General features: G+C 51.8%; 5 protein-coding genes across 5 annotated transcripts; 1 reads left to right on the top strand and 4 right to left on the bottom strand.

Moving 5' to 3' along the window:
• Positions 1-333: 333 nt before the first annotated feature.
• On the bottom strand, positions 334-1,314 carry Aud_000070 (2OG-Fe dioxygenase family protein; the record flags this gene model as incomplete). Its single annotated transcript, XM_043285587.1, has 1 exon — positions 334-1,314. The coding sequence occupies one exon, from the start codon at positions 1,312-1,314 to the stop codon at positions 334-336; it is 981 nt and encodes a 326-aa protein (XP_043141522.1).
• An 883-nt stretch (positions 1,315-2,197) lies between these two features.
• Positions 2,198-3,047, bottom strand: Aud_000069 (uncharacterized protein; the record flags this gene model as incomplete). Its single annotated transcript, XM_043285586.1, has 2 exons — positions 2,198-2,782; positions 2,856-3,047. 2 exons carry the CDS (start codon positions 3,045-3,047, stop codon positions 2,198-2,200), a joined length of 777 nt encoding a protein of 258 aa, XP_043141521.1.
• A 1,535-nt stretch (positions 3,048-4,582) lies between these two features.
• On the bottom strand, positions 4,583-6,288 carry fmqD (FAD-dependent monooxygenase fmqD; the record flags this gene model as incomplete). The annotated part of the gene is made up of 5 exons (XM_043285585.1): positions 4,583-4,835; positions 4,891-5,252; positions 5,313-5,701; positions 5,762-5,978; positions 6,037-6,288. The coding sequence occupies 5 exons, from the start codon at positions 6,286-6,288 to the stop codon at positions 4,583-4,585; spliced, it is 1,473 nt and encodes a 490-aa protein (XP_043141520.1).
• A 942-nt stretch (positions 6,289-7,230) lies between these two features.
• Positions 7,231-19,543, bottom strand: nrps12 (nonribosomal peptide synthetase fmqA; the record flags this gene model as incomplete). Its single annotated transcript, XM_043285584.1, has 3 exons — positions 7,231-10,809; positions 10,862-18,943; positions 19,013-19,543. The coding sequence occupies 3 exons, from the start codon at positions 19,541-19,543 to the stop codon at positions 7,231-7,233; spliced, it is 12,192 nt and encodes a 4,063-aa protein (XP_043141519.1).
• Positions 19,544-21,292: 1,749 nt separating this feature from the next.
• nrps11 (nonribosomal peptide synthetase fmqC) lies at positions 21,293-24,634 on the top strand (the record flags this gene model as incomplete). Its single annotated transcript, XM_043285583.1, has 1 exon — positions 21,293-24,634. One exon carries the CDS (start codon positions 21,293-21,295, stop codon positions 24,632-24,634), a length of 3,342 nt encoding a protein of 1,113 aa, XP_043141518.1.
• Positions 24,635-25,035: the final 401 nt, after the last annotated feature.

Raw genomic sequence — 25,035 nt, 5'->3', positions numbered from 1 at the left:
CGTGTTGGCTACCTGCTTTCCAGCCCCTCCCGTAGACGTCTAATGAGAAGCTTCAAGTACTACCCTGTGCTCCTTGAATACCATAACCACATTGAAACCATATTGATATTTTTACTTCATGTGCTTCACTCATGTACACCACCAGATTTGCGGTTTGAAAGGACTAATGGAAACAATGCTAACAGAGAAAACATTGCGCTGGAGTAGTGGTACACTTCCGTTGGCTTTGCATATTTTCCTACGCGTGCCCTTATTGTTGGACGCAAGGCAGTACTGATGGCTTCTGTAAGAGACCTTTGATATTCCAGGGCGGACTAGGTCCGTAGTCCAAAGTTAAACAAACAGTGGGACCTCCATTGGCATCCCTTTATGAGGTCTCAACGAATCAATGCCTGCTGAGATATGGCTTTCTGTGACAGGCTTCCGAGTGAAAAATATCAACATATCTCTATAAGCCTCTCTCGCGCTATCAACCGCATAAACTGGAGACAGACTATGCTTTAGCTCATGGTCTACAATCAGAATTGTATCCAAGAAGTGGCGATGTTGTGCATTGCCTCTAATCAACTCTGGCTTCGACTCATTCAGCCTGATTCCGGTAGTCTCGCGCATATCATGCAGAAAAGTCGCCGCGCTGTTCGGCGCCATATTGTCGCTTTTCAAAAATGTTGTCATGGTATGGTCGACTCCATCTGTATGCACGCCTTCAAGCGCTGGTTCGCCCAGCAGTGCGGGGGTGGTAACTGTGCGCAGCGCAAAGAGCGTACACACCCATTTATGTTGACCGTAATCCAGCCTTGGACGCATCTTTGTCATAACTCCATGGAACATAATGGCCTTGAAAACAAGGAGCGCTTGAAAGACTGTGTTAAGCTGGATGTCATTGCCTATCTCGTCGAAGACACGTATCATGTCGGAGTCATGCCGTACAAAGTCTTCTTCCGCGGAGAGCGCGAAGGGCTGGAATTCTAGGCGGCGGACAGAGCGGGTGTTAAGGTCGAAGCAGAACCGTCCGTTGCGGGATTTTCGAAAAGGGAGCGTTGGATCACCGATGTTGATGTCGTTTACGTCTTGTAGCGCACGGAAATCATCGTCTCGGGCGCCTAGGTGCTTCAAGATCGAGGCCATTACGCGCCCTTCGATGAAGATCGAGCGGTCTTTAATGTAGCTTTGTCGAAGTCTCATGATCTTTGAAATGCCCTTATAGAAATTTGGGTCCAGCATATGTGCGTTGATATTTAGTTGCGGTTTTGATACGGCAGCTGTGTTCTGCGCGCTGTATGATTGCCAACTGTATTCGGGGTCACTGGTCATGCCCGAGCAGGTTGAGAAACGGCTGTCATGCCTGCGTGAGGTAAGGATTCTTGATAGAGTTGGTTTTTTTGTGGCATGGGGAAGTAGGCGGTTGCTCAACAGATGTCGAGTGGCCTGGTTATAGGCAACAATGGCTGATGGCAGCATTCTATGATGAAAGTACGGGACTTGGATAAAAGAATCTGGGGTGCTAGGAATTCAGAAGTTTCGAAATAAAGTGAGTTGAACTTGCGTAGGCTAACAGCTGAGAATATCAGTAAGTGTCTTCAGACTTCATTTATTTGATCTTCCGCCCCAACTTCCACCTAATCCCCATACGCGCTGCAGCCTGGAGCTTAGAGAAGCTACAGCAAGCTGAAAATGTCTCCCCATGCTGTATCAGGCTGACGTGCATGTCCGTACAACTTGCAGTAGTCTGTTGTGTGGCGCACCTGAAGCGGGGACTCTCATTTTTGAGGATGGGAGTGCTCAGGGGCGCAAGACTAAGAAGAAGAGCCTATATACTTAGCAAAATAGATTGGACTCCCATGCAGTAGCCACCTGCGAGCGTAGGGGAGCATGCAGGGGCCATTTCAGGCGATTCGCTACGTCGCCGAACTTATGCAGGCAACAGAGCAGATCAGTACTTCTGTCATATCCAGTTAGCTGAGCCCAGGAAGGGCCCTCCGCGCAGATCCCGCCAGAATTGGAATGACTACATGGAATGACGCAACGAGTGCCAAGATAGCATAGGGGACACATTACGCTGCGGTGGGTGATATAGTGGTGGTTACTGTTTTTCAGTGTGGCTATGCGCCTTCGTTTTTGTCTTTTCAACATTTCAGGACTAAGAGCCTTAACCGGTTGATTGAATGATCGTCCAGGTCATTAATTTTCTACCCTTTTACACTAGAGTTCTCGCCGATGTCGAAGATGGTGGAGCCAACTGAATATCTTCCAATCCCGCCTGGATTGCCCCTCCTGCCATCGCGATCTCATATTCAATGTCAGGCTGTGCCTCTTCGTATAACCAATTCCGCTCTCCTGCAATGGCACTGTTGCTCCTCGCTAGACTGTCAGGAATGATGTGCTTGTTCAATGTGGGGTTGCCTGCGCAGGCAGACTCCACCCGCAACTGGATATCACAGCTACGATCTACCAGCCCCAAAAGAAACGAGGCCTCATCAACCGTCGAGCCCACGGTGATGAGACCATGATTGAGCAAAATGGCTGCCTTCCCTTTGCTTCCCAACATCGCCGCGATCTGCTGACCTTCCTGCTCCGCCGTGACAATTCCGCCGTACTCATTGCTTGCCACCAGTGCCCCATACAAGGTACAAACGTCCTGCGTAATCATGTCCAATGGTTTTCCAAACGCTGCCCACGCACGCCCAGCAACTGTGTGTGCATGACAGATAGCATGCACGTCTGGTCGAGCTTTGTGGATCTCGGAGTGGATGAAGAAACCAGGCGAGTTTGCGGGTCTGGTCTACCAAGAGGAGAACCAACTCATGAGCGTCATGGAAGTGTCAATCGGAGGGCTCAAATCTCAAAAGACTTACTTTATTTCCACCAACAATTGCTCCATTTGTGATATTGATACAGAGCATGTCGCTGGCGATCATCAGCCCGAAATGCTTCCCAATCGGGTTCATCCACATATATTCTGGATACTCGGGGTCTCGGACGCTGATGTGCCCCGAGATGCCCTCTATGAAGCCGACGCGCGCCCAGTTCCGGAATACGGCAGCCATATGTATCAAGATGTGTTTGCGATGCTCGTTAATGGATTTAAATTGGGGGATGCCTATAGTAACTATCAGCTTCCTTACGACATTTTCCAATTGGTTTACCTCCGTAACTTCCTTTTACTAAATGAGATATGAGAGACCAACTACCTTTAAGAGGATTTGGACCATGGCTCAAATGGTGAAGATGGCATTGCTCTGGATCGTGGTGCGCGGGACTTGAGGATGAGCTCGATGTGCTTGGTAGGGGACGTTGCTCATGAGACATCACTGTTTTCGAGAACGCCATTTCTGTTTGCAAGAAAGTTGTGGATAGCGACATTGCATTAAAAATTTGGACTTCTATGTCACGAGAAGTTTTATAGACCAAGAGGGCCAAATCATACGACTTGGAAGACGCGATTATTGTGGGGCAAAAAAAACGAGCTCACATCACCATCTGACCGATCACATTCTGCTTCGTCTGTAGCCAGTGACACTAGTATAGGTATAATGCAATGAACCCCTGGTAGGCAGCGCTATCTTTGCCAACTCATCCTGCATGGGGCTATTTATGCAAGACCTGCTTTTGCGCTTTGAAAGCATACAGCAACTGAGTGTGATGTAGACATGGGAGTTGCAGCTTGACTGCGATTTCAAAAAAAAGTAATGTCTTTACACACCCAGTTCATCTCCTCGTCTAAAAATGACCAGGGTTCCCTGCGGATCGCAGACAACGCCCAGCAGATAGCTACAAATAGGCGCCACAGTTTGATCCCCTGTATTATAAATCTCTGCCACCGTAAGCCGATTATTGGTGCCGAGGCTGCCAGTCGGACAGGTCACATGGTTTGATACAAAGTACGGTATGGATCGGTCTTCCATGTCTGTGTATGAATCCTTGTTCCAGAAGAAAAAAAAAAAAAAAAAAAAAAAGATCCAATATTGTCTGATCATAATTAGCGCTAAATTACATGACATAACCTGGCGTTGACCACTGTGCTTCCATCCGGTCACGTGGCCGACGATCTTGTCATACCGTATCTCCCCTTTGCCCTTCGACCTCGAGTGGGCGTTGGATGATCTGGACTCCAAGTGCTTCTTCTAGGAAAATGATCTTCGACTTGCATTACTAGACATTCGAGAGGATGGTATCAGTCATCTACCTGACGCTGCTTTGATTCTTTGTTCGATTTCAATCAGCACATGCGGCCTCCAGAAAATTCCTGGCTGATTTGAGACGAAGCTGGTTGCTTGGCGAGGAATTGCTATGGAGATCAGGAGAAAAATGAAAATAACCGGAGCAAGTACTCGTGCAGGTTGTGGGGAGACAGCACGTTAGTTCATCGTACGAGGATCTAGTCAGAGGAGCAAAGAGGAGGCATACTATATTTATCGACTTGAATATTACACTATTAACATGATCTCATGCTACCAAGATGTAACATTGTCCAGGAAGCGGGAGCCCACACGACTTGAAACATAGATATGGGGTGTCCTACCAGCCCACCCCTTTCTGCCTTTTTTGAGATGAAAGGATACTGCCATGCGTAAAAAACCCTCTAAAGGCTCAACGGAATAGGCATGCCTGGTCCAAATTGATTTTTCGGGTCCCATTGCTGCTTCAACTCCACTAGGCGAGGCAAGTTCCAAGCTCCATACCACACTTCCGGACCTTCATCGCCGTATGCCTCATTGACGTAGCTGTGATGGTTCTCGAATCCCATGACGGACTGGATCTCTGCTCGCGATGGCTGAATGAAGTCGTCCAGAATGCCGGCATACTTGGGGTCGTCAATATAGTTGACAAAGACCCTAAATCGATCAGTTTAGTTCTGCTCCTCACCACTGTGCACCGAGGGGAGCTTACATCTGAATTTTGGTGTCTCTCCAAGGGAAAACACCCCTCTCCTCCTCAGGGACTGCCAAGACAGTGGTCTCGGAGTGTCTTTCAATCATCAGCAAGCCTTTGAACCAGTCGTGCTCTGCTGAAAAACTGCTCCAGTTGGTAAATGCTGCGACCATGGTGTCCACGTCGGTATGCTTGAGTCCCATCGAGTACATGTTTGAGTTCCAGCCCCGGTTGCACATAATGGCCGTCTCTTCACCGTATGTGTTCCAGGTGGTATTCTTCCAGAATGTGACCTCCGGGTCCAAAGCCATGATCTTGTCCAGATGGGGGGCGGCATCGGCATCGTCACCGAACACTAAGAGACGAACATGGAGTTCGGGCTAAAAAAGCCTTAGCACACCAATGGCAAAGGGGGGGCGCGCGCGCTGAGGGGAAGGTACCTGTTTAGTAGTGTGGTTGAAATCACCGAGAATACCCCAGAAAACACCTGGTGGTAGTTCTTCGTCCACCGACTTCAAGAGCTCAAAGGCCGACGCGTTCCGGGGGTTGGGGATCACAAAATCGCCAAACACACTGGACCCTCCGCTGGTCTGATCATACATCTTAAATGTGGCGGAAGTAATGATGCCAAAGTTGTGCCCCGCCCCCCGTATTGCCCAGAAGAGACCTGGGTTCTCCGTGGCCGAGGCTGTGACCAGCTCTCCTGTAGCAGTAACGACGTGGGCCGAGACGAGGGAGTCGGCCAGGATACCGCGAATGCTGTACAGGGTTCCAAGACCACCACCGATCATGGTGCCAAGGGTGCTGATGCAGCGATCCGTGCTGAGCGCTGGTTGTAGTTTCTGGTTCAGTAGGTGGTTCAGTTATGAGCAGAAGAGGACGGTCTTACGGAGCTCTTTCTTAACATTGTAAAGCATATCGTAGACCTGGCTATTCAGAACACCAGGACCGATGGTTATGGTGTTCTTTTCGTAGTCCATACATGCATTTTTCAGTTGGCTGAGGTCGATGTTTACCGCGTTCTTGACCGTGGTATAACCTGGCTTGACGCTGTGAGCAGATCCAGTAGCCAGAAACGGGATCTCGTGCTCATTTGCGGCTTTGATCTGGGAGTTTGCCCGTTAATATGTGAATCGTCTTTCAGAAGGATGGAAAGCAGCCTACAATATTCTGGACATCGCCCTCAGTGGCAGGCTGAATGGCAGCGATGTAGGATGGGTCAAACAGGTTGGACCATCTCTCAGTCATGTTGAAGTAGTCTGGGTCGCCTGGGAGGTAGAGCCGAGCTCCGGGAGACAACACCGGCTCAAAAATCGCCTTGAAATCTGCTGGGCCGTCATCGCGAAGGGTGATTGTTGCCGCTGATGCCACCAGATTGGTCAATGTCACCAACAAAGGGACAACATAAAGTATCATGATGCACGACTTTCTTGGACTTTGCTCGCTCTGCCTTTCACCAAAAAAACGAATCTTTCACGGCCGCCATGGAGAATATAAAAGCCCTCATTGAAATGAGATGACAAGCAATTTGTTCCGTCCGACGATATGCGTACTAAGTGCATCCCCTTGCATTTTCTCAAAACTCGACCTCGGAGGAATGCTCCCCGTTCAGCTCGCCTCCCAGTATCCTAACACAGAAATCAATTGGGTATCTAGTTAGATAGGCTAGTGGCTAGCTGAATTTTAAGACACGAGCGATCAGCACTGGACAGTTACACAAGCCAAGATAGTATGCACAGACTGCAGGAAGCATCCTCAACTGTACTTACGACCAACTCTTACCTTGCATCATCTCGTTTTCTGCAGCTATAATAATTGAATTGAGGGATTTTCCCACGATCCCAAATGCCCCCACCAGGTGGCAAACAATAGTATGTTTTTCATCCTGATCAGCTGCAAAGGCAATCACAAGGGTTGCAGGCGAGCTGATCCCCGAAACATGCAGATGCAAGGATCAATAGTAAAGTGGAGCATACTGTTGGTATTTTTCAGTTCCTAGTTGTATCTTCGATCGAGGTCGGTTCTTACTGATCGATCTGATGTGTCCTTGGCCGGTTATTAGGCCTGGAAGGAAAATGCTCACAATCGAGGAAATCGCTGACTACAGTGGATAGGTGTCACTAACTACTATGTACTGTTTCTGAACAGTCACTTTCTCTCTGCATACAGTGATTCCCATAATTCTTCTCTCTCTTTACTCGCCTTGATAGTCTTTTTCTTCGTAGTTCAACTGGGGTTCAATTGAAGAGATTATGACATGTGATATATGTTGTCCGGCAGATTACAGGCATTAAAATAATAGACATTCAGAGAAGACCACCACAGTATACAGCAAACAGAATGAAAAAGCGCACAAAATTAGAACCTAACATCGGCCAGCCTCATACTCGGGTCAGCGGCAAACTGCTCAATAATACTGCAAATCCCGTTCGACAGCGCCGTAGCCAGCTCTTGAGGGAGCACTCGACTGCTGGCACACACCTGAACCTCCAGACGGTCCGGATGCGGTTCCGTAAACACCCACACCTCTTCCAATGGATCAAAGACTGCGAGTCTCGAGAAGCGGACATCAAGTAGATCATCGTCTTCTTCAGCATGGGCATCAGCTTTGCTCACGCCATTGCTGACTTGTCCGCGCAATGGAAGTCGGTAGCTCAGGTCGATGTTCTGATGCTGTACGATGAAGCTTAGCGGCGTTTCTGCAGGCCAGCTCGTACTGTGCTGGAAGATGCTGCGGAGCTCAACATGTTCATGTGGGAGAGCACGAATGTATTGGTGTTGGGCATGATTCATCAGATCCAAGACTGTCCACTCAGCAAAAGATTCGGGGAAGGTGATCCGTAGGGGAATAAAATTGAGGCAACATCCGAGCAAGGACTCGATGTTGTCCATGGGAATATTACGACCGTTGACGGTGTGCCCGAAAACGACGTCTCTTGCACTGAGGTGATGCGCGAGGAAGAAGGCGCTCGCGGATTTGACCAGCGTAGCCATGGTGACGCCGGCGGGCAGCGAGGGAGGCGGCGAAATACCCTTGAACGTCCACAGAGTCTGGTGCGACTGCTCAGCACAGAGAGTAAGTGGCAGTGGCGGGAACGGGGTAGCCATCGTCGCGTCTTTGAGATATTCGCGCCAAAATTGGAAGGTTGGATCCTGCTCTTTGTCTTCTTCAGAGGGCGCCGTGCGATGGTAGACATACTGAGAAAAGTCCGACGTGGGTGGCAAGGCAGTTTGGTTGTAGAGAGCAGCGAAGTCACCAAATAGTTTAGGAATAGAAACTCCGTCCCATTGAGCATGCGAGATCTGAATCGTAAGAACCACTTGCTGTGGCGCCGAGATGAGAGAGAACTTGACAGGCAACGAGCCGTCCATAACGTTCAGCTGGGGGAGTTCAGTACTCTCCCACTGAACTCGACAGAGGTCCAATGGCTCTTGTCCATCCGCACAATGGTACTCGCGGATCTCAGCGTCCACGTTGCCCAGGACCATCTGCATGGGACGTCCCTCGTACTGCACGAAACTGGTACGAAGGATGCTGTAACGGTCGAACAGAGCTTGACAGGCGGCGCGAAGGCGATCCATGCTCACTGAGCCACCCTTGATGGCCCAGTTGTATGAGTGGTATGTCTTTCGCTCAATGAAGAAAAATTGTGCCTGCGTCGCCGGCAGGAAATCTTCCAATGTGCTATTCCTGGGAATGCGGCCCTGGGCACACATTTGCGCATGCAGTGACTGTCCACTATCGACAGAGGCCAACGAGAATGGCCTGCTCAAGGCACTACTCTTAGTACAATGGCTGTTACCATTAACCATTTTGGGAACTGCCTTCTTCGCGAGATCTGCGAGGATGGGATGGGCGAAAATGTCGGCAACAGTGAAACTCAGACCCGCAGCACGACCAAGAGCAGCCGCCTTCATAGCATCAATGGAGTGACCGCCACGGAGGAAAAAGTTGTCGTTCGCGCTGATAGTGTCCACTGACAGATCGAGCACCTGGGCCCAAATGTCTGCTATTGTACACTCCGCTGGTGTCGACGGAGGATTGTTGGACAGTTGGGCTGAAGTAGAGGACGAGACCGCACGATATCCTTGCAGCTCATCCAAACCCATGGATGCAACAAGATTGCGGAGGCGAATGCGGTCTACTTTACCCGAATGTGTGCGAGGCATCTGCCGGAGAGGAAGGAAGACGGCTGGCACCATGAATTCAGGAAGCGCCTGACGCAGTCTGACCTCCGCTGCTGCCACCTGGGAGGCGAACTCCTCACTAGGACCCGCGAAGCTATCATTCGGTGAAGTGGAACAGTGTTTCTCGGTGTTAATTTGGTCTTCTGGCTGTAGAACCAAGGCGACAAGTTGCGATTTAGTGGTACCCGCTGGTGCAATCATCTCAGCCACGACATCTCGAGCAGCGCCCCCAAAGCATCGAAGCACATGGACCTCGACTTCGGCCAGCTCCAGGCGTTGCCCGCGAAGTTTAACTTGTCTGTCCTTGCGGCCAATAACAGTCAGCGATCCATCAGGGTTGGAGCGGACTAAATCCCCACTCATGTACAGACGACCAGCTGTCTGCTGCTCAGGACGCAGAGCTCGCAGCCATGAGGGGGCGCTGATAAAGGCCTGTGCGGTCTTCTCAGGCTGGTTGATGTAGCCCTTGCCAACGATTGGGCCTTCAATCAGCAGTTCCCCAATGGCACCGTGAGGGACCAGGCGATTGTGATCGTTTGGATCAACTATCCAGAGCACGCACCCAATGGGATATCCGACGTTGCGGGGATCGCTGGTGGGGGAGATTGAGGATTGAACGACAGATAAGGCAGAGCATTCAGCGGGCCCGTAGCCATTGATAAGTGTTACATGAGCCGCCCAAGAGGAGACATCGGTCTCAGTCATGCATTCACCGGCCAGCATGAGGCTTTTGATAGTGGGCAGATCCTCGGGACGAAACAGGCGAGCGACAGAGGGAACCAGCATAGCAAAGTTGGCATTAAGAGCCAGGGCCACTTCGTTGAAGTTGTTTTTGCGTTGTTCGTCGGTCACAACGCAAATACAAGCCCCAGCCATGAGAACACTCAGCTGCTCAAGGATGCTCATGTCGAATGCGTAGGAGGAGAATTGTGTCACCCGCGAGTGTCGTGTGAGCTGCCAGGCTGCGATGTGATCGCGCGCATCGCTACAGTACGAGCCATGTCCAACAACTAATCCCTTAGGTTTTCCCGTGGATCCTGATGTGAATACCACATACAGTGAGTGATGCGGCTGAACCCTGGGAAGGGACACGTCCGTGCTCTGCTGAGTGCTCTGGGCCCACGCCAAATCGTCGGTACCCAGCAGGACAACTGTCGGTGCAAGCTCTCTGCTCTCGGCCACATGGGTCGGCGAGGTCACCACGATGCGGGCATGGACCTCATCGCAAATCTCCTTTCGGCGTTGCTGAGGATATGACGTCTCCAGCAGCAGCAGAGTTCCACCGGCCTTGAGCACACCCACCATGGCAACGGGGGTCCAGCGAGACTTCTCCAGACAGATGGGGACCACCTCATTGGCCGCAATACCGCCACATTCAGTTGTGAGGTACCGCGCCAGGCGGGTCGAAAGTTCATCTAGTTCGCGATAGCTGAGAGATCCTTCGGTGTCGCACACGGCCTCGCTGTCCGGGTATTCCAGACAGCGCTGGTGAATGATGTCGTGCACACATGCCTCCACCAGAGGAGGAACCACCTGGTTTCGCGTCCAGATCAAATTATGATCATGCTCACTGAAGATATCCACTGCAGTAACTGAGGTGCTGCCACTGGTTGTGATAATGGACTGGATGGCCTTCTCGAAGGTGGCAATTGCACTTGAAGCCTGGAAGTCAGAGAGCAGTGTTCTCTTGTATCGGAGGTTGAGAACAAGGTGGTCAGAGTTGGGCGTAATACCGACGACGAGATCATCCTACAGTAAGGGGTTGTTAGCATGTTACGCTAGGCAATTTCGAAACACGCACCTCAGCGCCATCCTCCATGGCCATTGTATAAAAATCCAAGACTGTCTCCCCCTCCCGGGCAATCTGTCCCGTTTGGACACCGACGGAGGTGTTAAAGAGCGCTCCGCTTGTAATACCAGCAAGTCGATGCACGTCTGACAGCGAGAAAGACTGGTACCGAAGGCTCTGCAGATACTCATCCTGGAGCTGGTGAAGTGTGTCCTCGACCGTGGTATTTTGATCGAAGGCGATCCTGCAGGTCAGAGGATTCAGGATAGCACCCACTGCATCCGCAATCCCATCAATGGGAAGGTCTCGACCAGACTTGACGTATCCAAAGCAGACATTGTCCGAGTTTGTGAAGCTGCGGAGAACAAGAGCCCATGCTAGGCCTGCCAGGTTCCAGATGGTCACGTTGTGCTGTCGGCAGAAGCTGTCGACCGAGCTTTCTCCCAGAGTGCTGTCCTTCAATGTGCGGGAAATATGGCCCCATTCGTCCTCCAGGCCACGTTTAGTCGCATCAGGGTTGATACTGGGAAATTCACATGGCTCCACGCCCTCAAGGTATCGTTGCCAATAGCGCGAAGCAGCATCGTAGTCCTGACGGCCGATATAGGCTACATATTCACTGTAGAGAGGGCCACGTCCAGTGGGTAACTTCCCTTCGTAGGCTAGGCAGATATCACGTTCAATAATCTGCATGGTGGTGCGGTCCATGATGGTGTGGCTCATGTCGAGGCGAAGGAGAAGCTGTTCGTCCGTGTCATTCTTTACCCGACAGAGGTGGAATTGGTGCATCAATTGCCCCTTGGGCCAGCCCCCAAGTCTTCCCGCCGGAAGTTGGTCGGATTGCGACATCACAGACTGCTTGATAACAGCTTCCGGTCGGACATGGCGCAGAACCACCTGGTCCATGTATGACTCTGGAGATGAGCTATCCACAAACACGGTCCGTAAAGCGGCATGTCGTTGAATGACCTGACAACAGGCGCCGTAGAGTCGTTGGAAATTGAGCTTCCCAGAAGTTGCGTTCTCACGAGACTGGATTTGCCATGTCACGCTCGCATTGTAGTTGTTTGCCTTCTTGGCCTGAGCGATAAGCATTCCGCGCTGACTGGGCGAGCAGGGATATATGTCCTCAACATTGTCCATGGAGATCCCCAGACTAGGAAGTGTGATTTGTACCAGTTCCTTCAACTGAGGATACGTCAAGGACAACATCAGCGGGAAATCAGCCAGCGTGTATGGTATGTGGTCGGACGTCTGCGAAGCTGCTACCAAGTACGATCCGGCATGCTCCAAGGTTTGCTGGTATTTTGCGATCCATGTATCGATCATGTCCTGGTGTTGGACCTCGCACGGATACATGAATTGGCACTGAAGACGACCTCGCTGCACTGAGGCAAACACTTCGAAGATACCGAACCGCTGAATGTCCTCCCCGGCATCCAGGGCTCCCTGCGCCTCGTGCGACTCCGCAACGAATAGGGCATCGGCGTGCTCCAACTGTTGAAATTCACCGGCGTAGTTGAAAATTAGCTCCATGGGATGGCCCATTTGGAAGGCTTTGCGGCCGTCGGGGTGGAGGTAGCGCGAGGCAAAATAAGCCCAGCCTTTTGAAGGAACGGCGCGACGGGCATCCTTGACACGGCGGATGGCGTCTAAGAGATTATCCCGGGCAAATTGCTCCAGCTCAGGAACTACAACAGGCCAGGCCACTGTAAACCAGCCAACGGTCTGAGCAAGATCGATCGCTGGATCCCAGACCTCCCTCCCATGGCTTTCACTGAATGAAACTGGGGGAGCGCGGTTGGGGAATGCTTGGAGGAAAGAGTGCAGCAGGGCAGCATGCAGAACCTCGACAGGGTGGGTGTCAAACGTGTGATTCGCAGCCCCTAACAAAAGCTGAGTGGCTTTTTCATTTAAAGTGAAGGTGCGTAACTGAGTATCCATAATACGGTTTGGCTGATCAGGTGAAGCAAACCAGAACAGTCTGGGATCCTCATGATATGTCTGCGGCAGATCAATGGGGAACGCGGCCTTGGGGGTCAGCATCTGCTCTGCATGGTGAGACTGAATCCGAGACCACGCCTGGAACGAAATGGAATCGTTTGTCTTGGGAAGAGTCTCGCCTTTGAGGATCGACTCAAAATCTGCGAGGATAATGCGCCACGAGACCAGATCAACCACCAGGTGGTGAACAACAAGGAACAGATGCTGCGATGCGTCTTCAAGCACATTGAACAAGTTAATTGCCGCCAGGGGTCCTGTCTCAATATTGATAGTCTGTGAGGTAGCCGCGGTTATTTTGTTCATGTGGGCACGGCTCTGGACGTCATGCGCTGTGCAAGGGCAATAGTCATTTTGATTATGAACTTCAGGTAGACTCGTAATTCTCTGAGTCCAGTGGCCATCCGGTAGGCGAGCATACCGCGCTCGGAGCATTGGATGTCTGGCAAGGACGGTGCTGGTGGCTTGACGCAACTGGTCTAGGGAGATGGGCTGGGCGAGACGTAGTAAGAACGTCTGGTTGAACCGATTCCATCCTCCACTCTGTGCCTGGTGATCCATGAACATTTGCTGAATTGGAGACAAGGGAAACTCGACGTCCATTTCATCCTCTTGTCCTTGGTGGTGCAGCACCGGGTTGGAGGAGGTAATGTTGAGCACAATCTGCGCAATCGTCTTGTGCCGCATAATCTCGTCCAGAGAGACTGCGAGACCCTTAGCTCGGGCCTGGGCAACAATCTGCATGGCCGTGATCGAATCGCCTCCAAGATGGTAGAAGTTATCGTCCACTCCGATCTCCTCCACAGGATGATTCAAGACATGACTCCAAACGGCTTGCATTGCACGCTCCGAGTCAGAGCCGGGAGCTCTCTTTTGCGTGATAACATCGCTACGGTATAGCGCCAGCTGCTCATCAGAGCAGGTCTGAGCCAAGTTCCGCAGTCGTCGTCGGTCCAGCTTGCCTGCAGCACTCTGAGGCAGCGCACGGACAGGGAGGAAAACTTCCGGAACCATGAATCGCGGCATGGTGTCACAGAGTCTACTGTGAGCTGCTGCTGCTTGCGCTTGGAAGGACGGGGGGGGAGTCGTCAGCAGCAAATCCCCGCTGAGGTGAACAGTGGGAGAGCTTGTCTCGTTGGAAGCATCCGTCACAACAAAGCCAATCAGGCTCTGGGTGGAGGCCGACGGTGTGGTGAAAGTGACCATCTCCACAGCAACACCTGAAAGACCAGGCCAGCATTGATTGACATGCTTCTCAACCTCGCCCAGTTCAATGCGTTGTCCTCGAAGCTTGACCTGGGAGTCCCGGCGACCCACATACTGTAGGGACCCATCGCTGTTGTAGCGCACGAGATCTCCAGTCCTGTAAATCCTACCATGGGGGCCGTGCGGACGGATCTTGTGCATCCAAGGTGGGGTGGAAGATATAAAGGCGGCGGCTGACTGAACAGGATCGTTGAGATATTCGCGAGCTACCGTGGGCCCCTCCACCAGTAGCTCACCGACAGCGCCAATTGGCAACAGGATCTCGTGATTCTCGGGGTGCACCACCCAGCAGCAAACTCCAGCCAGAGGGAAGCCGATGTTCTGTGGGCTTGAATCGGTGGTGATGAGTGGCTGAATGGTTGTTGAGACCGCACACTCAGCTGGTCCATACCCGTTCATCACGCGGCATTGAGGGTTGCTGCTGGCCCAGTTGGCTACATCTGATGGCGTCAAAGTCTCCCCGACACTGACTAGCACCTTTGTGAAGTCCGGGTTATCGCGCAGGACATGTCGGGCTAAAGAAGGAGTGAGGTGTGCATGCGTCAAGCAGAACTCCTTAGTTGCCGATGCCAGTTCATTGCGTCGCTGGAAGTCTGAGGGTACACACAGGCACGCGCCAGCCATGAGCGCACTCAGTGTTTCCATGATGCTACCATCGAATGAATACCCGGCGAACTGGAGCAAGCGAGAATGACGAGTAACTTGAGTGGTGTCGTTCAACGCCAGGGCACTGGCACAGAAGGACTGATGCTCAATCACCACGCCTTTCGGAGTACCTGTCGAACCCGACGTGAAGGCAACATACAGCGTGGAATTGGGCTTCCCAGGAATACTGGGAATGGTCGGGTTAGACGGCCAACTGTGCGAGGTTTGCTCATCTATAATCAGAGCTGCAGCGGCCAGATGCAGTGCAACCTCGATATTCCTTTGAGAGGTCAACACAACACGGGCATTGATGCGACGGCAGATGTTCTGTAGTCGAGTCTGCGGTTGGGATGGATCAAGAAGGGCAAAGGCACCGCCCGCCTTTATCACTCCCAGAATGGCTACCGTAGTCCATCGAGACCGTTCCATACAGATGGGTACGATTACCTCCGGCTGAATGTCATACGAGGTCGCTAGCTCAGCTGCTAAGCTGTCGGAGAGTTGATCCAGCTCTGTATACGATAGCTTCCCATCCCAGGCCCAAATTGCAGTCGACGTGGGATATTCAACACAGCGCTGCTTGATGATGGCATGCACACATTGAGGATCAACGTGGGTTTGTTTCCCACTCCATTGTTGTAATTGGCTCACGTCTGCTTCGCTAAGCAAGGGCACATTGGCGAGTGCGCATTGGGGGTCGGCCAGGAGAACCTGAACAACCTGCTCGAAATGACGCAAGATGCGCTCTGCTGCTGCGGTAGAAATCACGAGAGAATCGAACTCCAAAACAACATCCACCTGCCCCGATGCTGTCAGGCTACATACAACGGATAGAGCGCAGCTGGCAAATCCACCTGCAACTGCTGCGCCGGCTTCCAGAGTAGTGAGAAGCGGACGTTGTTCATCTGCCCAGAGTGGCTGTACAACTAGCTGACTCTGATAGCTGCATGCATCAGCGGCGTCGCTGCTCAATTTCCGAATTCGCTGCAAGCCAAACTGCTCAAAAGGAATCATCTCGGTCGACCGTTTCTGGACGACTGACAAGGCATCCAGGACCGTGTCGGTGGGATTGAATTGGACACGCAGAGGCACTGTCGCGACAATAGGCGCAACCATCTGTTCGATATTGGCGACGGGTGCAGCACGGCCAGATACTGTGACCCCAAAGACCACATCAGGCGACGATGTGTGGTGACTGATTACCAGCGCCCACGCTAGTCGAAGGACGTTGGAAATGGTATATCCACTGGGAGCATCCTTTCGACATATGATTGAGCGCTGGCAACTGTCCCGGGGTATGGGAGCATAGCCCGGTGATGGTAGAGCAGGGAACACCTCAGCTCCGAGGTATTGAAATTGTTTTTTCCAGAACTCCGGGGCGTAAGAATCGCCAAGTTGTTGTTGCATGTAGTGCATGAAAGGGGTCATGGGGCTATGAGCCAGTTCCTGACCATCATACGCGTTCTCTAATAGGTCCATCAGTAGACGAGACCCCCACCGGTCGCAAACCGAGTGGTGCATGGTAATGATCAAGTATATAGATGAGTCGCTTCCAGTATGGCTGTCCGAGGTTGACCCGGGGAGCAGGGCAGCATGTACTAGAGGATCGCCAAGCATGAGAGGCTCAGTCTGGCGCTTTTCCATGTACGACTCCTTTGTTGCTCCAGCACTCTCACCGTACTTGTCCCACTGGAAATTCTCATGAAGAACCACCTGAAACATGCCCCCATCAGGGCCTGACACGATTCTTGTTCGCAGGATGGGACAGGCCTGGACAACTGCTTCCCATGATTGACGAACACGAGCAGGATTGACATGCGGCTGCAGTCGATGGACGAAGCGAGCTATATATGCCCCGGGCTTTGCAGCAGATAGAGCCATCATTCCTTCTTGAAGAGGTGTGCAGGGATAGATGTCTTCAATCTGGTCTTCCTCCACTCGGCATTGCTCTTTTGCGGCGGCAATGAGAATAGGCTTGGAATAGGCGTCGACCAATGCAAACGGCTCAAGCTGGTAAAGTTCCACAGACGGGGTCTGGTCTAGCTCGGCCGCAATTCTGGACATTTCACTGAGTTGCGATGATCTAAAGACGTGTCTGACTGTGAGCTCAATGCCAGCCTTGCGGGCCCGGCTGACCAATTTCATCGCCTTCACAGAGTCGCCGCCAAGAGCAAAGAAATCATGCTCCATCCCGACCTGGTCTCCATTGAGACGAAGCACGTCGACAACCAACCCATGTATGAGATATTCATGCGCTGTTTTTGGTGGATTAGTAACGACTGACGGCCTTGCTGTGCCCGTCAGTCGCAGCAGTGCTTCATATCGCAAACGTTGAGCTTCCTGTCGTAATCGAAGACGATCGATTTTTCCCGTCACAGTCAGAGGCATGGATCGTATCAGCAGGAAGATGCGTGGAATCATCACATCGGGCAGTCTCTGCTCTAGATACTCGATGACCTGATGTACAGAGGCGACAAAGTCTTCGTTCGGGTCCATAAAGAAGGCATCGCCATTATGAACAGCACCGTTCGTGGAGGATCCTACAGCTGAGGGCGCGGGCACAAAAGCCATAAGACTAGCCACCCCGTCACCATCGGCCGGCACAATGGCATCAATAACAGCCTGACGAAAAAGCGGCGATGCTTTTGCGATATAGAACTCGGGCTCTCCCAGGTCAATTCGCTGTCCCCGGACCTTGACCTGGCGATCCTTTCGACTGACATATCGCAGTAGGCCGTTCGAATCGTAAAAGGCCAAATCACCTGTCTTGTACCACCTGCTTGAATTGTCCTGGACATTGTCCTTTCCATCCAGCGTAGCTAGGATTCCCTGCTTTCGCCAGGTTGGAGCTTGCAAGAAACTTGCAGCAGATTTCTCCGGGCTGTGAAGGTATCCTTGAGCCAGACTGGGACCTTCAACGACTATTTCGCCAACCGCTCCAAGTGGAGCCAAGTTTTCTGGCTCTCCAGGTTTAATCAGCCAGCAACGGGCATTTGCCGGGCTTCCGATGAGGCCGATATCTGCAATTGTGTGGATCTGAGGTGACACACAGCAGATGCCGGCCCATTCTGTGAACCCATATGCTTGGAAGAGTCTTGTGCGACTAGCCCATACTGAGATTTGAGCCTTCTTCAATGCCTCTCCTGCCACTAAAATGCGACGGAGGCCGGGGACCATGTCCGGATGTAGGGTTGACAACACAGTGGGGGTAACAAAGGCCCAGTTGATCCCCATTGTCTGGATGGCATCGCCCAAGCGACTGACACGATCGGAATCAGAAGGCATACAGACGGTCCCCCCTGCGGAGAGAGCGCACCAGATCTCAATTAGTGACACTCCAAAGCTGAATGAAGCAAATTGCAAGACTCGGGCGGTAGAATCGAGATGCAGCGCATTGCAATGGGTTGAGACGCTGGCGAGAGCAGCATGGTCGACCAAACATCCCTTGGGTTCACCTGTACTGCCCGAAGTAAAGAAGCAATAGGCCGGAGCGGTCGCCTCAACGGGCCAGTCGTGGGCATTATGAGTTACTGTCTTTATCGGGAGATGCGACAGAATATCGTTAGACACTGCCAGAGTAGGGGTAATCAATTCGCCCAGGAGAGCTTGGTTATCGGGCGAGGCTAGCCCTAGAGGGGGATTTTCCAGTTGCTTGATAATTGACCGCAGGCGACTGGGCGGTTGGGATGCATCCAGAGTGACAAAAGCAGCGCCGGCCTTGTTGATCGCAAGCATGGCGACAACAGCCCACAAAGTCTTGCTAAAGCATACTGGAATTAACATGCCTGATTGCACCCCTTTTTCTTGGAGATGCCTTGCTAGGCGCGAGGACAGGTTGTCTAGTTGGCCGTAGGTGAGTTCTCCATCAGATGCGACAAGCGCAGGGTGGCCTGGATTCGCCATGGCGACATCACGGATAATTTGGTGGATGGCCGCATCAGAGGGCTGAACAGGTGCTGCTCTGTTCCACTTTCTGATCAGGCCCTGCTGAGTAGGGACGGTCACCGAGAGTTGTAGTGGGCTGACCGTCCTGTCTGAGTCCTCCAGTCTCATCACAGTCCTCGCAGCTTCTCCCAAGAAGGATGCGAGATGCCCCGCTTGCCCGCTGGACAGAACAGCAGTCTTATACAGCAAATACCACTGGGACTGTGTCGTATCAATGACAAGGATAACGTCACACGTCTGGATCAAGGGAAGTTGAAAGTCAGCCATTCCGTGTTAATGGGGGTAGGGAGCCTTGACTGGATATACCTCTTCGTCATTTTCTGCCGTCAGGACATCCGACTCTGGTGTGTCGGGTCTGCTGCTGCCGTGATGCAATACAATTCCGGTGTTGAAGTAAGGGAAATGGTCCGGGGTCCCCTTGGAAAGTGACCATCCCTTCCCGCTGGACAGCTGGTAGAGTGTGGTGTTTTGACTTCTCGAGGCTGCCAGCAACTTCATATGCTTCTTCCTCCCTCGTTCGTCTGTGGGAGATGATATTTCCTGTATTCCAACCTGCGCCGTGTCCACCTCGGCATATTCCCAAAGAAGCAGGGCCCAGATTGTCGCTATGTAGAAGAGAGGATCCCTCTGTTTCGAGGTCGGGACGTTATTCAAACAGCACGGGGAGCAGGGAGACGAATAAAAGATCCCTGCCTGTTTGAGCGCACAGGAGCACAGGCTTGTGACGGCCCATGGTTTCGTTGCTGTGTCTCCAGGCAGGTTTCCGTCGTTGCGGACGGGGAAAAGGCATTTCTCTGCTGGGGGAAGACTTCCGTCCTCGTGCTGGATGATTGCCATAGTGATATGGCTATGTCTTGTTGCCAAAATGATCTCAAACGGAAATATTTACTGTGCAAGGGAAAATGGATTGGATTGATTTGACCAAGGTGATCTTCCGAATGGCAGCAGACACATTCGTTATCTACTTTGGACGTTCTTTACTTAATTGTTCGGTGTCATCATCATTATCACCCTCGTCATCCTCAATTCAGCAGTACAGCTCAGCCTGTCCACACTAGTCAGTCAGCTGCGCCTGATTTATCCCAGCACGGCGATGTTTTTGTGGATCATGTTCTTTTGAACAACAGATTCATTCAGCCACAGAATTTGCCATTTCTTTGAAAATCTCGATGGCTCGTCGTGCTTCTTGTCAGTACCTGCAGGTTTTTTTCAATGTTGGGTGTCACAGCGATGAGCTAATCTTTCAAGCCAGTGACTAACTCAGCCTAAGAATTGGGTGTAACATGCCAATACTTTTGCTCCATAGCTACTTGCAGTGCTCCAGTTTTAATTGGTATTGGAAACGTGAGTTCCATTACGACAGTAATCGTTGATCGTCTGATGACCGGGGAATCTGAAGTGTTTCCAGGCAAAGGCACCATCTATATCACTGTCACATATTTTTGGGGTCCACCATTGATGATTTAGGAATCAGGACAGGTATGTGCATTAGTAAGGGTCTAGTAAGTACGCGAAGAACCAGGATTCTGGATGCAGGAAGACAATTTAGCCAATGATAATCTCCGGAAATGCAGACCCCGGAAGGTCTTTGGTTTCTGGCCCAAAAGCTTTACCTAATACATTAATATAGGCCCGCCCGGAGGAGGACAGACAGGTCTTGCGTCAAAACCTGCAAAGGACTTGTGGCGCCTGCACGGAGCAAATAGTAATGACATTAGCGCGCTCCGAACGCAGCCCTGTCACGGTGATCCATTCGCATTGTCGATCTCGGTCGATCCGATTGCCTGCCAAGATACGTACTTACTAGTGAGTACTAAGTAGGACGGATCTTCGACCTGCATAATACAACATCAGACTCATAGAATCCACCAAATTTAAGACACTAATGCTGCGGATGGAATGGGTCTCTCACTGTGCGGACAGCTCAGCCAGCCACTCAGTCCAGTTAAGGATACCCCTAACTAGTGCTTCAGTTGAACTCTCAATCCAACAACTGTCCAAGATTTTGAGTCCGTGGGGTGCCGAGGTTGATCAGCAAAGTGACGTCCTTGTAAATGTGCTAGCGGGACGTATCTATGAGTGGTCGCAGCAACATCCTAATGCAGGCATGCGATCAGCTGAGATTTTCGACAATAGGTGAAGCTGTAAGAGTTGCATTGCATCACATTGCGTGCTTCAGCCGTGACAACTCTTCGAACGAAAATAGGCAGGTACTCGAGTCTGGATTAGGAAGGAACTAATGAGTTGGCATTACATTGCATTGCATTGCATGTTACAGGCGCCCGTCCACAAAATCAGTCTACCGAGCAGGAGGCGATGGTGGAGGGACCGCAACTCCTTTGCCTCAAAGATGAGGTTTGATCTGCAGTGACGGATCGAACGAGGTAAGCAAATGCTCAGGACTAGATTAGGGAGGAACGCACTGAGGTTCTTGAAACAATCAAGTGAAGTAGTCGCAGGATGCCGGCCTAGTTCTGATTGTGTTCGAGTAGATTCTAATCCCTAATATTGACTGTGTATCCCATACTATTCCTCTAGACGGTTATGCTTCGCATTTGACTTGCTATACACATCAATTCTGTAAACATGTTTGAGCCCCATCCACTAAAAAGCCACTTCGATAAGACGGCAGCAGATGTCTCAACTACCGTCACTGAGATCCCTCTGGAGGATAGAGCTCCTGAGCAGTTCATACCTCGGAACACCTGGATCAACGCAACATCGCATCCTGTTGAGCGCACAGTTGATGAGATCTTTCTATCCCATGTTCTAGAGCGGCCCGATGCTCTAGCTGTCTGTGCCTGTGATGGCACTTACACTTATAGAGAGCTGGACAGGCTCTCGACTGCTTTGGCGCATGAGCTGCGTCGTCAAGGCGTGACCACTGAAGTCTTGGTGGCCCTTCTGTTTGAAAAGTCCAAGTACATTGTCGTTGCCATACATGCAGTGCTCAAAGCCGGGGGTGCAATCATGTTGTGGGATCCAACTCTGCCCGTGGACCGCTTACGTAGCATCTTTGCTGAGTCCACGGCCCAGATGGTGCTGTCATCAACCACCACTGCTGGTCTGGCAGCCAAGATCAGCTCTCACATAGTCGTTGTGGATGAGGAGCACATACCCGAGCCTTCTTCCGAGCCTCTGGTATCCGTCCACCGGCCCAACAGCGCACTATACAGCGTCTTCACATCCGGCTCGACCGGGAAACCCAAGGGCTTCATCATGGAACATCGTGCCCTGGTAACATGCGCCGTGGCCTGTGGCCAGCAATTGGGAATGACCAAGGAATCCCGAACTCTACAGTTCTCGTCCAACTCCTTCGACCTGGCAACCTTTGAGCACCTACTTCCCTTCGTATTTGGGGCATGTATCTGCATTCCCTCCGAGGAGGAGAGAAAGGGCGACCTGACCCGCGCCCTTGACCAGTATCAAGTGTCGTTGGCCATGATGACGCCCTCAGTGAGCCGCCTGCTGGAGCCACAGCATCTTCCGCTGCTGCAAACAGTGATGCTGTGTGGCGAGCCCGTATCTTCGGAGGATGTGCGCCGCTGGTTCTCCCATGTCCATCTGCACAATGGTTACAGCCCTGCCGAGGCTGGGTGTATCAACATCCTCAACTCAGCCATGACAGAGGCGCACCCAAACAACATTGGATATTCAACCGGGGTTATTCCATGGGTGGTGGACCCGGAGAATCACGATCGACTGCTACCGCTCGGGGAGGTTGGAGAATTGATTATCCAGGGACACACCGTCGGACGAGGATACTTTGGCTGTCCGGCGAGGAATAAGGCCTCTTTTATTGATGCGCCCGCCTGGGTCCGTGGTTTCGGTCGGGAATCTTATGGATCCTTCTATAAGACCGGCGATCTCGTACACTACGATACCAATAACGGATCCATGCAATTCCTGGGCCGTAAGGACACGCAGGTGAAGTTGCATGGACAGCGACTGGAGCTGGGAGAAGTTGAGGACCAGCTGCGACGCCATTTTGCTCCACCGCACGCTGTCATCGTGGACCTTGTGACGGCTCTGAATCGTGAGCCCAACCTTATTGCATTCGTGAGCCGTTCGCAAGACATGACCGTCATCGGAAATGACTCCGTCCAGGACGACCTCTTTCTAGTACCGGACGAGCAATTTGCTCAGGCCGCACGAAACGCACAAGCTTCTCTCCGGACTGTTCTCCCCTCGTATATGGTCCCATCCGAGTTCCTCCTCCTCTCCCACCTCGTCATGTTGCCGTCCGGAAAGACAGACCGCCGATACATTCGCACGGCTGCCGCTGAGCTTTCACCGACTGAGAGGAGAAAGTTTAGTAGCATGCTCGAGACCTCTCAAGACCAGCCATCGACGGAACTCGAGGAAGTCCTGCTGACACTGTGGGCAGCAAGCCTGAAAATCGCGGTTGCAGGGATTGGTGTACAGGATAATTTCTTCGACCTCGGGGGTAGCTCTCTGGATGCCCTCCGCCTTGCGGCCAGTATGCGTAAGATAGGTTATACAGACCTGCCCTCTGGCGCGGTATTCAAATACCCCACCGTGCGCTCCATTGCAGCCGTTCTGCAGGGTACTATTCAGCAAGCATCGATCACCTCACAGACACCAGAGTCTGAACAGATGGGGCCATCCCTCACGGCTCAGCTTCTGTCCAAAGCTCGGATACAGATGGATGAGGTCGAATACCCAGGCTTCCTACCAATGACAGCCTTCCAGCAGAAGTCTGCCGGTCTGAAGTGTGTTCATATCGTTCTGGATATTTCCGGCCTCGATCACTCCCGACTAGACGCTGCATGGGGCCTGGTTCAGGAGAGACACATCTGCCTTCGGTCGGTCTATATCTCTCATCTCGGCCACGTTTATCAAGGCTTTCTGCGCCGTCCTCACAGCACGATTCCCATTCAGCAATGTGACCAGCCGGCTCAAGAGTTTGCAACCGACTTCTGCAACAAGGATGCTGAGCCGGTCCTTGACGGCCGTTGCTGGTGGCAGTTGACGCGGATCAATAGCAATCACGATGGTAGCAGTGCACTCGTTATCCGGACCACCCACGCGCAATTTGATGCCATGACTCTCGGCGTCATTTTCAACGACTTTATGGCTGCCATGGAGAACCGCGCGCTGTCTGCACAGGAGCGGCAGTTCTCCGACTACATGATCCGTCGTGTGCAACACAACAAGTCACAGGCAACAGTGGAGTTCTGGTCAAAGTTCCTGCAAGGTTCCCACATGAGCCAGCCCGAGTTCACTGATGCCTCGTCGGCTGCCCTTCCCGACGATCATATCGGCATGGTGTACGTCATGAGACCAATCCAGGCAACTTCAACTCCTCCAACCGGCATCACCATGGCGTCTGCGTTCCGCGCTGCTTGGGCCTTTGTTCTTGCCAACTATACTGGTCAGGGTGATCTCGTATTCGGCGAGTTTATCGAAGGCCGCACCCTTCCCTTGCTGGAGGACGTGGAGAACATCACCGGTTGCACCGCGGCAGAGACTCCCATGCGGATAATAATTCCTGAGCACGAAGGAGCGACCGTACAGGACCTCCTGCATCACTCCCAGGAGCAATATATTACTCGGCTTCCATTCGAGACCTCTGAGCTGCCTGATCTTGTTCCCCACTGCGTTCCTTTGTGGCCCAAGCACACAACCCAATTCAGTCACCTACTCGTGGTTGAGAACACTTCAGCTGTGCCCCCTGTGGTGGTGGATGGCCATGTGTTTGAGCATCGATGGGTTTTTCACGGCCGTCTGGAAGACGTACAGATCCAATTGGTTCCGACGAAGGATTCGTTGCATGTCGCTATCCTGGGGCCGGAGGTACGACTGGCTTACGGCATTGCGGATATGCTGGTGGGTAGGCTGGCATCGGCTCTAACCCAGTTTATCGAGAAACCCAATGCGTTGCTGTCAGAGATCAAGTGGGATTAGAGAAAGACGGGTCGGTTAAATATGAGCTTGTCCGGATTACTCTGCTGAGAGTAGACAATATATTTATTGTTCTATCAAGAAACACGCAATCAATCCCAGCTGGTAAAATATATATACATACATGTTATTTAGCATATACAGAGGAAGTCCATGCTTTTCTGAAGAGTTAAATCAGTCACGATTTAAAGATTTATCCTGTTCATTAGATACCTAAAATAACTGTTGAAATCTACCCTGCCCTTTACAAAGTAGCCACAATTGAAATATATACTTTGATGCAAACTTACTGTTCAACTAGACACCTACATTTCTCCTCAACATGCCCAGCGAGGATAAAAGTATTCGAGGGAGCATCTTCATCCAATAACCCTGATACTATGGATTTAATACATGGATAGCTA

The sequence above is a fragment of the Aspergillus udagawae genome (genome assembly GCF_001078395.1).
Source record: "Aspergillus udagawae IFM 46973 DNA, scaffold_1, whole genome shotgun sequence".
NCBI classification, from domain to species: Eukaryota; Fungi; Ascomycota; class Eurotiomycetes; order Eurotiales; family Aspergillaceae; genus Aspergillus; species Aspergillus udagawae.
This window is presented reverse-complemented; position numbering and strand designations above follow the sequence as displayed.